Consider the following 14,381-nt stretch of genomic DNA (forward strand, 5'->3'; position numbering starts at 1 on the left):
GATGTTTCTATCTCTCTATCCCTCTCCCTTCCTCTCTAAAATCAATAAAGATATATTTAAAAAAATAAAATAAAAAATTAATAAAATTCTGCCTCTGCCACCTAATAGTTGAGTGACTATTAACTAACCAAGTAACTGAGTTTTTCAGTTCCCCTATTTATAAATTGGGCTTATAATACTGACCTCCTAAGACTGTTGTGAAGGCTAAAGAATACCCAGTCTGGAAAGGACCCAGCTTAGCACCTGGAGGCAGTAGTTGCTTACTAGCCATTATTAATAAAAGAAGGGTACACAGAGTCAGGCTCTACTCTAGTATCTTCAGCATGTGGGTCAGACACAGGCACTTGTTCATCATTTATATTTCGTAATCTACTCTTAAAGCACTGAGTCCAAAATGAGATGAGACATTGATTTGGAGTCTACCAGGCAGCTCAGAGGCAGGAGGCTGAAATGTTGAACCTGTGCAGTGAGGGCCTTTCTCCAGCATCCTGAGTTCACATTCTAGGCTGAATCCAATCATTTTTATAGCTACTTTGAAGCCTTTAAAATTATTTATAGTTTTTGAAAATATTTTCCTTTACAAAAAGACTATGTAATATAATAGGGCTAATGTTTATTCACAGGCCATTTGGTTTGTGTGTGTGTGTGTGTTTTTTTTCAAGTCAGAAACAGGTCTTGTGACAACCTAGAAAAATATTGTTCAACATCTCCACCTACTGGTGACTCTAAATAATATTATTGAATTAGTGAAAGATCTGAAAATTCCTAGTTTTAAAGATATAATATACGACTAATAATGGTAATAATCATTACCATTAATGTGTACTGAGCACTGACTACATGTAGGAGTCCTTTTCAAGAGCTTTATCGATATGGTAAATCGCAGGATAATAAACTGCTTTGGATTGAGTGAATATAGCATAAGGGAGAAATAATTTTAAACATTATCACTGGGCGAGAGAACAAATCATTTACTCAATCTAAATTGAGTAAATCTAAGCATTGGGTCCACATTATCTTGTGTCTGGAGGATTGCAACAGCCTCCTAAGTGGCATCTCTGCCTCCAGTTTCCCCCCAAGCCAGTCCATTCTGCACTGTGATAGGGAGGGAGCTGCGTTTCCTACAGGGCTTCCCACATAGCTACCCATACAAAGAGCACTTCAAGCCTACTGCTCACTTAATGAAGCAATGAAACATCACATCCTTCCATTTCCTGGTACGAAGAATGTTCATAAAACATTGGAAGGTCATGAATTTGAATAAGATCACTTTACAATTTTAACTTTTACGACATGTATTCATTTCCACAAATTTTAATGAGTACCAATTTTTCTAGCTTAAAAATTTGGATTCAGTCTCATCCAAGTGATGATGATATAATTGTAAGTCTAACATATGCATATTGTTGGCACATGGGATTATTCTTTCCCTCTGTGGGCTTGTAATTATTAATACCCCGGAACAGGGTCAGAATAGAACTCATCCTTACCATGACCCTGACTTTACTAAACTCTTTCTTTTTACCTTAATCACTTCCTGTCTCAACTTTTGCAATTTCCTTTTTTTTTTTTAATGGTCTTTCTCAATCCTCTCATTTCTAACATTAAGTGAATGCTGGAGGCAGCTGGCAATCCATAGATTATTTAATGGAAACTGGTCATAGAAGAATTTTCCATTAGTTTAATTTTTCTTATATGGTTCACTAGCAAGTCATATAATGATCTTGATAATTGACCTTCTATCTCTGGAGAGACCAATTAACATTTATGTCTCTCACGTCTCCTTTCAAAATTAACTCATAGTTAGAAACAGATAATCAACTACCTTTTCAATGGGATTTAAGTTATAAATTAGCAGTTATAATAGCTATACTGTAAGGATGAAGTGGTTATTTATTCAGTTCATAAAATTAAAAATTAGTTCACATTTACTGTAAGTTTGTGAATAAGCTTAATGTGCACTTTGGTTTTACATCTGATTTTATGTTGCCCTGATTGCCAATGAGTTGTTTCTGGAGACATGAGCAAACAAAAATTACAAATCAATCAACCCAAAATGTGTAATCATGTGTAATTATTTGCTTTCCATGTTAGTGTAAATGTTACTATAGTTTACTTTTAGTACTGTGTGCCATTTAATTTTAAGTTGATATGTTATTTTCAAAGTTATATATTCTGACTTATTTTAATGTGTCCAATTAGTATTGAAAGACATATTGCTAAAATTCAACATAGTTTGACCTATGTATATATGGAAACTCACATTTTTTAGTATCAAAGAATTTAGAAAAATAATCAATAAGCATTTTTATTTGAAATAATAATTTGATGTTTTTAACTATTTTTGGTTTTATAAAAGTTACTATGAAAGCCACTTTTTGACTCCTCTATCCCTTATTGTTGCGTTCTCCCCACTTTATTTTTTTAACCTAAAATGTATGATTGTTTTTAAAAGATATTTTTATTGATTTTAGAGAGGAAGGGAGAGGGAGAGAGAGATAGAAACATCAATGGTGAGAATCATTGATTGGCTACCTCGGGCATTCCCCACACTGGGGATCAGATCGAGCCCACAATGCTGACTGGAATCAAACCTAACTGGGAATTGAACCATGACCTCGTGGTTCATATATCAATGCTCAACCACTGAGCCACACCAGCTGGACTGACTTTTTTTTTTTTTTTTTTTTTTTTTTAGGATGGAACATGATCAACAAATCATTTTGATTTAAGGATAAAAATGGATTCTATTGCCTTTCTCTATATTTTTCATTTTCTTATTTTATATTCACATTATATTTTTAAATTTTCTGTGTAGTAATAAAAATTCTCTTAAAATTTCACTTCACATCATCATCAATAGCTAACTGGAAATATAAGATATGTAAATTGTATATGCTTTCTAATGCAACAATTATTAAATTATTTATTTCCTTCAAATGTAAATAACATACAATAATCAAGAAAAATATTCTACATATAATGCCATATTCCCTTAATAGTATTTACTGATGGGTAAATAAAGAATATCCCATATGCTCCTTTACAAGGAGCAGGAGAATGACCCAGCAACTTACCGGTGGTAGCCTTCTTGTTATTCAAAGTAGAGGAACAAAACCAGTGAGTGCCCAGGCATTGCTAAGAGCACATAGTGCTGAACACACGAACAGAGAAGTGATGGATATTCCTTGAAGCACTTCCTCAATAGGGCGACCCCAAGGAGATGGCATTGACTCCTTATCTCCTTTGGGGTGTTCAGCATCTTTGGTAGGCTTCCATCTTCCTGTGAGCAGGCTTATGTGTTTTCCCCAGTGTGCTGGGGTAACATTATCCTTCGTGACCTACATGTACCATGGCACAAAAAAACAAACCAGGAGAGCGCTGTTGAGACTACTGAGAGCCTGTGATCACATTCTCTTTCTTTTTTTTTTTTTTAAAAATATATTTTATTGATTTTTTACAGAGAGGAAGGGAGAGGGATAGTGAGTTAGAAACATCGATGAGAGAGAAACATTGATCAGCTACCTCCTGCATACCCCCTACTGGTGATGTGCCTGCAACCAAGGTACATGCCCTTGACTGGAATCAAACCTGGGACCCTTCAGTCCTCAGGCAATGCTCTATCCACTGAGCCAAACCAGTTAGGGCCACATTCTCATTCTTCATCCTACCCTCCACACTTGCCCCCTCCTCCTTCCTTTAACTCTCTCCTCCACACTGCCTCTCTGATTGAGCCAATGCTACGTCATGATCCACCTGAAAGCATCCTTTATTGCATCCCTAAGATGTTAGACTATGGCTGGGACACATCTCCCCTCATGCCTCCTACAAGCCAATTTTTCTTGTCTTGATGTGAGACATATTATACATTTATGATGTAATATCGATAAAATGTATTTCAAGTAATTCTCTGGTTGTGAGGTGTGTATTGCATATATCACATGTATTTCAGGTAATTCTGTTGCAGATAGTACAACTTCAGGAACTACCATTTTAATCCTTGCATTAGATATAACCAACTACCTCTTCTCTTGACCTAATGTTTACTTACTTATTATACTACTAGCGGCCAGATGCATGAAATTCCTGCAAGGGGCTTGGCCCCCGCAGCCATGACGGCTGCCTATGCCTCTGTCCCTGGAAGGTCATCCGGAAGGACGTCCAGTCTAATTAGCATATTACGCTTTTATTATTATAGATTCTATGTTTTTTTATCCTCTACTGGCACCCAGAAGCAATATGCTGTGGAAAAAGTCGCATTTACTCAGCTCCTCCAATTGATAAGCTGTTCTGTAGAGATGATATATTGGGCGAAAGCTATCAAGCACAGTGAGAGATGAGAAATAAATGCACTGTACATACAGTCTTAGAACCACAGCCTGGAGTTAGGAGGCATAGTTACCCATTACACTCAGTCACAAGTCACATAATTAGTGATTTAAGCAAAACTAATCTTGTGTAGTTTGAGGAAATTACATGAGTTCTAAAAAGAGTTATTGATTTCAATATTGTATTTAAAAGGCAATGTATTCATCAAAATTACTAACGATTATTAGTCAAATTAGTATATACAGCAAAGTGATTACAATCAGTGCATTCACAAGTCATTTTTATAAAATACAGAAAGTTGGAAGGCTGAGAAAAAGTAAATGCTAAAGTCTTTTAATTTTTAAGGAACAGGAATTGTAAGGAAAGGAACCATTTAGAGTACATTTCACCACTGTACATTGATACACAGTCATACACTGAGAAGAAAAACATGTTTGGAGCCAGTTATTGATTACAAAAAATAAGGGCAAACTTAGGATAAATCATGCATGCTGCTTAAATTTTAAATGATCTAATTTATTCTATATCATTCCTGATAGTAGATAAGACATGACTAAAATTCATACTTACAATATGTCTCTTAATTTCAATTATTGCCTCATATGATAGGAATGTTGGGACTAAAAAGTATTCTGTTGCTGTTTCTCCCAAATGAACACTGATATGACATGAAGCAGTTGTTTTGTCTTCATCTTGTAGGTTACATATTATGCTTTGAAATTAAATGCTGGAAAAAATAGCATATTTTGTTACATAATTTGTTTTCTGAAATAATAGACACCTCAGCTCAAGGCCACTAGGAAAATAGGTGGTGTATATAATACTGTAAGTAAAATGTTCAAAAATGAAGAAGAATGTAGCCCTTAAACATGTTTAATTTATTTGGAGGGATAAGGGTTTAGACTTGGAATACCTTACTCTGTTTTTACCCATAGTGTGTGTCCCTGTGCGGACACTTCATTTCAAACAGCAGAATTCTCCGGGTTTGGGGGTGGATGGAGAGATATACCTGGGAAAATTACATGCCACATATAGGCAGAAACTCTCAGGTGCTGTTTTATAGTGGACTGGGATACTCCCAGGTTTCTCCCCAAAATGGGATGTATATGTGTATCTGCATGTGTAAATCTACCTGTGTGAATTCCTTAAGAAGTCAAATAGAAAATAAAGTACATATAATCTACTTATGTACAGACTTATAAGGTAACAATTATTTTTCACCTGGTGTTTTTGTGTATACTATTGCATTTGACCTTTATATGAACCCTTTAAAGCAAGTTATATTATTCAAAATCTCACTCACCTTTGAGTTCTAGTCTTCTTCATCTAAAAACACAAAAACAAAAAATCCCATCAAAAATTAAAAAATTGCCTTAGCCGGTTTGGCTCAGTGGATAGAGCTTCGGCCTGCAGACCAAGGGCCCCGTATTCGATTCTGGTGAAAGGCACATGCCTGGGTTTCGGGCTCCATCCCAGTAGGGGGAGTGCAGGAAGCAGCCAATCAATGATTCTCTCTCATCATTGATGTCTCTCTCTCTCTCTCCCTCTCCACTCCTCTCTGAAATCAATAAAAATATATTTAAAAAAATTAAAAATTGCTCCACACTCACTCTCCAAAAAACTGCTTTTCTCACTTGCTACTGCTACTACGAAGTCTCTAAAAGTTCAACCAACTTTTTTTGATATGTAAGGCTGCCACCAACCCATTACTGCATCAGTTAGTTTTTGCTGTGTAACAAGCCATCCAAGATTCAAATAGCTTAAAACAACGATCATTTGTTAGTACACAGTTCTGTGGGGTCAGCAATTTGGGTTGAGCTCAGCTGGGCTGGCTTTCACCAGGACTCCCCATGAAGCTGCACTCAGCTAGCACGTCAGCTTGAGTCTGTTTATTTTAAAGTGGCTTCATGTACATCACTCACCCATCTGGCAGTTGGTTCTAGCTTTTGATTAATTCTAGCTGTCAGCTGGAGTGATGGGTTTGGTGACTGTAGCAAATTACCCCAGGCTTGGCCACATGGTGGCGGCCTCAGGGTTTCTAGCATCGGCAAGAGAAGTGAAGCCCAGTGTGTAAGTACTTTTCAAGCCTCTGCTTGTATGTTTGCTAATAACTAAATTCAGAGTCAGCATAGGAGGGGGTTACCCAAAGGCATGGGTGTAGGTTGCTGGAATCATTGGGGACCAATACTGCAACAGATCCATCACAATCACTATGCATGCATCCTCAGTATGTCTTGAATCACTGCTTTCTTTTTGCCTTCACTGCAATTGCCCTAGTTCAAGCCTTCGTTTTATCAATCCACAATCCACTCATTCTTTTTGATGTTTTTCTTCCTAAAACGCCTCAATGATTTATTGTTATTAGTTACTAGAGGCCCAGTGCACAAAAGTTTGTGCACTTGGGGGGGTCCCTCAGCTTGGCCTGTGCCCTCTCGCACTCTGGGACCCCTTGGGGGATGACCACCTGCTGGCTTAGGCCCACTCCCTGGGGAATTGGGCCTAAGATGGCAGTCAGACATCACTCTGGCAGCCCGGGAGTCCTCGGGGGATGTCCACTTGCCAGTAGGGAGCAGGTCTAAGCTGCAGTCGGGCATCCTTAGCGCTGCTGAGGAGGCAGAAGAGGCTCCTACCACCACCGCTGTGCTGGCAGCCACCAGCCTGGCTTTTGGCTGAGCAGAGCTCCCCCTGTGGGAGCTCACTGACCACCAGGGGGCAGCTCCTGCATTGAGCATCTGCCCCCTGGTGGCCAGTGTGTGTCATTGTGACCAGTCATTCCCAGTTTGTTCTGCTGTTAGGGTCAATTTGCATATTACCCTTTTATTATATAGGATAGAGGCCTGGTGCATGGGTGGGGGCCGGCTGGTTTGCCCTGAAGGGTGTCCTGGATCAGGGTGGGGGTCCCGCTGGGGTGCCTGGTCAGCCTGGGTGAGGAGCTGATGACTGTTTGCAGGCTGGTCACACCCCCTTCAGGGTCTGGGGTCCCCACTGTGGTGCCTGGGCAGCCTGGGTGAGGGGCTGAAGGCTATTTTCAGGTTGGCCACACCCCCTTTAGGGTGTTGGTCCCCACTGGGGTGCCTGGCCAGTCTGGGTGAGGGGCTGAGGGCCATTTTCAGGCTGGCCAAGCCCCCGGCAATGGAAGCTCCCAGCCTCTCCTTTTTTTCTTTTATTCTGGGATTTATTTACCTTCTATAATTGAAACTTTGTTGCCTTCAGTGGAGCTCAGAGCCAGCTCCTCCTCGCTCCAGCTCCATGGCCACGGCAGGCTGAAAGCAGGTATCTGGAGATTATTTATGTTCTATAATTGAAACTTTGTTGCTTTGAGTGGAGCTCAGAGCCGGCCAGGAAGCTTGGCTTCCTCCATCACTGGAGAAACCAAGCCTCCTGCTCGCTTCAGCTCCGTGGCTTCCGGCCGATGCCGGAGTCCAACCCCAGCAGGTCCAGGGGTCCCCAAAGGTGTGGACGGAGTCGGCAAAGAAGGAAGGACACGGAGACAGCGTTCAGTTGATCAGCAGCCTAGCCAGGATCTCCAGCCAGGATCTCCAGCCAAGTTCTGGTCTGGATCTCCAGAGAGGTTCTGCTTTGGATCTCCAGCCAGGTTCTGTGTCCATGTTGTCTTGCTAGGTTCTCCAGGTTCTCCAGCCAGGTTCTGTAGCCATGTTCCCTCGCTAGGTTCTCCAGCCAGGTTCTGTCCAGGTTCTCCAGCCAGGTTCAGTTACCAGGTTCTAGTCAGGTTCTCTTGCCACTTTCTGTAGTCAGGTTCAGTCCAGGATCTTTTGCCATGTTCTCTCGCTAGGTTCTGTCTCTAGGTTCTGAGGCCAGTTTCTGTCCAGGAACTTTTGCCATGTTCTCTCCAGCGAAGTTCTTCTGTCTCTAGAGAACGTTCTGTGTAGGTTCTGTGCCTAGGTTCTGTCTCTCTTGGTTCCGTATTCTAAGTTCTCTGTCTTGCTGTCTTATTACATCTGTATTTATACCAGTTGATTCAATCCTATCAATCTCTATTACAAAGGTTAGGGCGTTTCTTATCTCCATTCCAGGGAGTAAAGATTATGTAGCTTAAGCATGATTGTTTGTAGTTAAAGTGATTAATTACCCACCTGGCACTAGTTAAGAGGTTTTATTCCCTCCCTAACTTCAGGGGAAAATCCCTACCTGGGGAAACAACCTTTCTCAGAGACCTTGGTTAAAAACACATAGTGCCAAGAAGGTGAGCAAACATATTAAGAACAGTATGCCATATATGCCAGGTCCTTTGAAACAGCAAGGATGGACCGGCTCCCGGCAGGCCACCATCCTGGTTGGGTTAATTTGCATATAGTCGCTCTGATTGGCTGGTGGGTGTGGCTTAAGGTGTAGCAAAGGTACGGTCAATTTGCATGTTTGTCTTTTATTAGATTAGATAATAAAGCATACATTTCTTAGCTTGAACAAGCCCCTCAAGATCTGATCTTAACTCATGTTCCAACATGTCCCATGATGGTCTTTATCATTCAGTCTCACCCAACTACTGACTTTTCCAACTGGCCATGTTCTTTCTTGCCTTTGTTCTGTACATTCTGTTCCTTTTGTCTTCCACCTGTTGAATTCACACCAGTTCTTCAAGACTCGTTCAAATGTCGCATTCTCTGTGAAGCCTCTGCCTGCCCTCCTTGGACCCAGGCTGCCCTTGAATCCCCAGGTCATGATAATTTACTTTTGGTTACATGGAGGAGAGGAGGGAGGGCTGCCACCACTTTCCATTCATTTTTGTAACAAATATTTACTAGGAATTTACTATTTACCAGCTGCTGTTTAACATTTATATTTAATGTTTAATTTGATTTATTTAATAGCAAGTTATAGTTTTGCTATTTACTACATGTATTTATTATAACTTTATATAAGCAGCTCTCAAATGCACATAAAACAATACATTTTTTGCTTTTGTATGTGGACTAACCTAATCTATTTTCTTTCTTCACTATTGCAAACATACAAGTAGTTTTATATTAATCTAAAAAAGATCATTAGCCCTAGCTGGTTTGGCACAGTGGATAGAGCATTGGCTTGCAGACTGAAGGGTCCCAGCTCTATTCTGGTCCAGGGAACGTGCCTGAGTTGTAGGCTCAATCCCCAGTAGGGGGCGTGCAGGAGGCAGCCTATCAGTGATTCTCTCTATTCATTGATGTTTCTATCTCCCTCTCCCTTCCTCTCTGAAATCAATAAAAATATATTTTAAAAAAGACCATTAAAACATCTTTTATTGGAAATGGAGAGAGAGGTCAGTGGTTACTTAGATGTGAAGGACAAAGGTTACTGGAGACAGTGGATGTCAAGGTTGAACAAAGTAACTTTCAATAAAAAGTAGAGTGAATAACTAGAGAAGTGAACATTAAAATATTTTAAATGTACTCTCTCCATTTTTACCAGTAATAACATTGTAATTAAGAAACACATATATTTCCCTAGCTTTAAGATATCTTATGTGTACATTTATATGCCTAGAATTATGTAAATATTTTGTATTTACAAACAATTATATGGCAAATTTTATTAAAGATAAAAAACTTATTCTGCTTTCAAAATTTCACTTTGAAACAATTTTAATCTAGAGAAAAGTAAAGAGAGTAATATAACAAGCACCTATGTGCTACCGAACAACAAATAAACATGTTATTAGCATCAGCCACTCACTGGGGTTTATAGTATGGAAAGTTACAAGGCAAGATGATATCTCATCTCATCCCTAAAAAATCCAGTGGACTCCAGAGGTTCTCAACCTCTGGGTCGCGACCCCTTTGGTGGTCGAACAACCCTTTCACAGGGGTCGCCTAAGACCATCCTGCATATCAGATATTTACATTACGATTCATAACAGTAGCAACATTACAGTTATGAAGTAGCAACGAAAATAATTTTATGGTTGGGTCACAACATGAAGAACTGTATTTAAAGGGCCAGAAGGTTGAGAACCACTGGTCTAGACACTTGAATGGGTTTAACAGCACTTTCTCAACAGAGATGCTTCTGGTCTAGGGCTGAGTTATTAGCTCTGGACCCCAATTCAAGTTGAAGTCCCTTTTCAAAGCTTAAGACAGATGCCTATCTTTGTAATGATTGTGATAAAAAATGTTATTCATGAAAGTGATAACTCTTTGGCAACAACTATAGTGAGTTCTGGCCCAGTCAGAGCTACTAGTTGAGCAGCTATTTTATTTTACTTTTTATTTTATTTTTACTGATTTCAGAAAGGACGGGAGAGGGAGAAAGATGGAAACATCAATGATAAGAGAGAATCATTGATTGGCTGCCTCCTGCCTACCCCACGCTGGAGATTGAGCCTGCAACCCTGGCTCCTGCCCTGACCTGGAATGGAACCATGACCTCCTGGTTCATAGGTCGAAGCTCAACCACTGAGTCGCGCTGGTCCGGCTTGAGCAGTTATTTTAGATAGAAAGTGCTTCTTCTGTTCCTGGATAGTCCCTAAAGGCCGCACTCCGGGAAATAACGTTTCCATTCCATGCAAGACTTGTTCATTCGTCACAGGTGATGTGATTCTTCCTTTAAGCAACATTAGTACTTGCCATTCTCTGAACCCAGCTGCTGGAAGGACCAGGTAAGGAGAAAGCCTTTGACAGAGAGGTCATGCCTTTCTCAGCGAGTAGTAGGGTTCAGGCCATACCACCCTGAACACATCCCATCTGGTCGTCAACAAGTGGAGCTAAAAAATGGGAAAGGTTTAAACACTCCCATCATCTTGGCTGTTTAGGCAAGATAATGCTCCTCAGTGGCAATCAGGCAGCACCCACCCCAAATCTCTACTGATTTCTCCGCCTTCAAGAGAGCACACGTTATCATTTTCAACACACACGACTCTCTTGCCACTTTGGATTGGAAATGAAATACGTATTGCGATTTCATTTTCACTTTAACAAATGTCCATTGTACCACTCAGAGGCATAAGATATGAGGAATCCGCAGGGGCCCCGTTAAATGGTTACATAACAAAATACGGTAAATGGGAGTGAATGAACCTCCAGGAAAGCGAGGCCTGGGATTCTGAGCTCTTGAGCACCCAGCAGGTCGGTCTCGACTCCTGTGATGCAATGGAGCCTGTCCCCAAGTCACGGAGAAGGGCCCTCACCAACCCCTCGCTTTGCCCCCGAGTGAGTTAGCCCCGGCCCAGGTTGTGCGTCACTGAACGGTGCGCTGGGGTCCCCTCTCCCAGGCCTGGGCTCGCAGGCGCATCGCTCACGTCTCCTGAGAGTAGGGATGGGGACAGCGGCTCTTTCCCCAGACAACACAGGGGAGCGTTCCCTGGCCTTTCTGGGTTGGTTGTGAAGAGCGCCAGCTGAGAGAAAGGGAGGGGCGGGGGGGGGGGGGAGGAGATGTAGGGAACTGGACTCCATTGCCCCGGCGAGCGGGCGCAGGTGAGGAAGCGAGCTCGGAGTTGAGCATCCGTCTGGACCGCAGCCGGTGCGGAAAGGCGGTCCCTCGGCCACCCGGCTCCCAGGGCGATCTGCGCTGTACCGGTGCAAAGCCTTCCTCCTCCAGGACGCCGGGGGGATCCCGAGCCTGCGGCCCCCGCCCCTGCAGCCCGGGTCCCCGCCCCGCCCCGCCCGCCCCGCCCCGGGCAGGAGGTTCCGCGGGAGCCGGCGGCGTGGCGGTGCCCAGGTCTCCCGCGGCCGGGAGGATGGCCAAGGTCCCGGAGCTGGAGGACGCCTTCCCGCAGGCACAGCCGTCGCCCCCACTTGCCGCTGAGCCCCGGGGCGAGTGCTGCGTGCCGCTCCTGAGCAAGGGCCTGCTCGGCTACCCCGGGGGGAGGGTGTACCTGGCGGCCGAGGCGCAGCCGGGAGGCGCGCTGGGCGGCGCGGAGAAGGAAGGCGACCCGGAGCTGCAGACCGGAGTTAAGTCAGGTGCGTGCCCGCTCCCTCGGGGGATGCAGTCGGGACCGGGATGAGGATGCAGTCTATGAAAGGCATCCGGTAACAGAAATAAACACACCGCAAACGCACAGATACGTAGCTTGTTCTGTTCGGATCTTTGTATTTCCCTCCAGGAAAATCTTTGTTAACTAGACAGGAAGGGACTTCCCGTAGGTCTTCCCGTTTGACGCACAGGCACCTTAGGAGACTTGATAATTTTATATTCTGATTTTCTGTATCGTCTTTCCAACTCGCGATCAGAAATGCATTTAAGCAACGGCAACTTTTCCTCTGAAGAGGAGGATTCGGACAGTCACGACAGCAAAGCCAAAGCAGCGGACGCACACCTGTCGCAGAAGAAAACCATCACGCAGATGATGAAGGATAAAAAGAAGCAGACACAGCTCACCCTGCAGTGGTAAGACTCGCCCCCAGGGGCACTTAAGCACCTGTTGCGTTTTCAAAGTCAGTATCTTCGGCATCTTTGCGTTTCGCATTCTGCCTCTCCCTCACACTCTTCCACTGGGCCAAACCAGTTAGGGCTCCCTCACACTCTTCCACTGGGCCAAACCAGTTAGGGCTCCCTCACACTCTTCCACTGGGCCAAACCAGTTAGGGCTCCCTCACACTCTTCCACTGGGCCAAACCAGTTAGGGCTCCCTCACACTCTTCCACTGGGCCAAACCAGTTAGGGCTCCCTCACACTCTTCCACTGGGCCAAACCAGTTAGGGCTCCCTCACACTTTTTGTGGGAAGCTTAAAAGACAAATGAGAAACGTACCCGATTTTCCCCCCCTGAGTGGCATAGAGACATATTTTGACACCCATGAAAAATGATCTGCAATACAAATAAAAACCACAGTCACTTTGTTCATTACTGGCTAAAACTAGAATTTATTCGAATGTAAGCAGTAATGAATGCCTTTATGACTTATTTGCTTAACATGAAATCAGTTTGCTCCTTATGTGTTTGTGATTTGGGAGCTTTGTGTTTGTAAAACACGACTCTTAAAAACAATTTGAAAGGATGAAGGATCTTAACATTGCCTTTGTCCGTAAGAGGGAAAATTAAACAAAGAAGGCAAATGAAAAACTATCTATGGACCATAAGATGAAATGCATTTGAATTAGAACACATGGAAAAATCAGTTAAGATATTGTGCTATAACTTAAATAAATGTTCAACTATTATTATAGCACTTGTCATATATGATTTATTATAGTGAAATATCACAAATTGGATTTTGTGGAAAATCTTTTAAAACCAGCAATTTATCAGTAGGCTTTCTCTATAAAGAACATTTTGTAATATTGATCTAAAAGAAAGATGATTTAAAGTAAAATATAATATTAAACTTCCTCTCACAGTGTGAAGAAATAGGAGTATAAATTTTCTCCCAAATTCCAAGTAATAAGCAAGTAAGTAAAAAAGTCTATTCACTGATTAGTTACATATTCTGTTTATATGTAAAGTATTATCTAAATCTTAGAAAAATACAAAAAAGTATAAAAAACTAGTAAAATTTCATTTTTATTTATTATAACACTGAATTACAGTCTCATATACTAAATTTTTATAATTGTATATTTGACCCCCTTGAAATATTCAAATATAAGCCAATAGTCTTCTAAAGTTATGGCTTAACTATTGAAGCTGATGTCACACTTACTGGTTAAGACCAGAGCAGTAAATAATTGAGCTGATAATCTGAAATATTTAGGACACAACTATTTTCATTAGGAGAATTGAGGCAAAAATGTTTTGATTTCAGATATATTATGGAAGTCTTTTGAATGATCACTTCCACGTTTTTTTCAGTTCAAATTGAGTGAATAGAAACAAACTTGGGTTTTTATTTTATAAATATGAATGCATTATGATTTTTAAAAAGTTATACTCCAAATTGTATTCATGTCTAGGATTACTCCGTAATTTGAAGACAAAAGCAATGCCTACAACAACATCAAAACAGCCAGGGGGAAAGTAGGCATCTTATGCATGTTATTAATATACAACTTTTAAATAGTTGAGTGTTTCTCAGTGATATTCATGTTTTTTTGTAACTATAAAATCCTGTCATTTTATTTAAATTTTCCACACCCTTACGCCAAAAATGTGTCATATATATATATATATATATATATATATAT

General features: G+C 41.5%; 1 protein-coding gene across 1 annotated transcript in view; it reads left to right on the forward strand.

Annotated features, from left to right (window-relative positions):
• The first annotated feature begins 11,998 nt into the window (after positions 1 to 11,998).
• The window catches only part of RFX6 (regulatory factor X6), a 41,450-nt gene continuing 39,067 nt past the window's right edge, over positions 11,999 to 14,381 (forward strand). The window contains exons 1-2 of the mRNA XM_036318447.1: positions 11,999 to 12,221; positions 12,492 to 12,648. Coding sequence (XP_036174340.1) covers positions 11,999 to 12,221; positions 12,492 to 12,648 — 380 coding nt within the window. The remainder of the gene's footprint in view (positions 12,222 to 12,491; positions 12,649 to 14,381) is intronic.

Source organism: Myotis myotis, unplaced genomic scaffold, assembly GCF_014108235.1.
Source record: "Myotis myotis isolate mMyoMyo1 unplaced genomic scaffold, mMyoMyo1.p scaffold_m19_p_7, whole genome shotgun sequence".
NCBI classification, from domain to species: Eukaryota; Metazoa; Chordata; class Mammalia; order Chiroptera; family Vespertilionidae; genus Myotis; species Myotis myotis.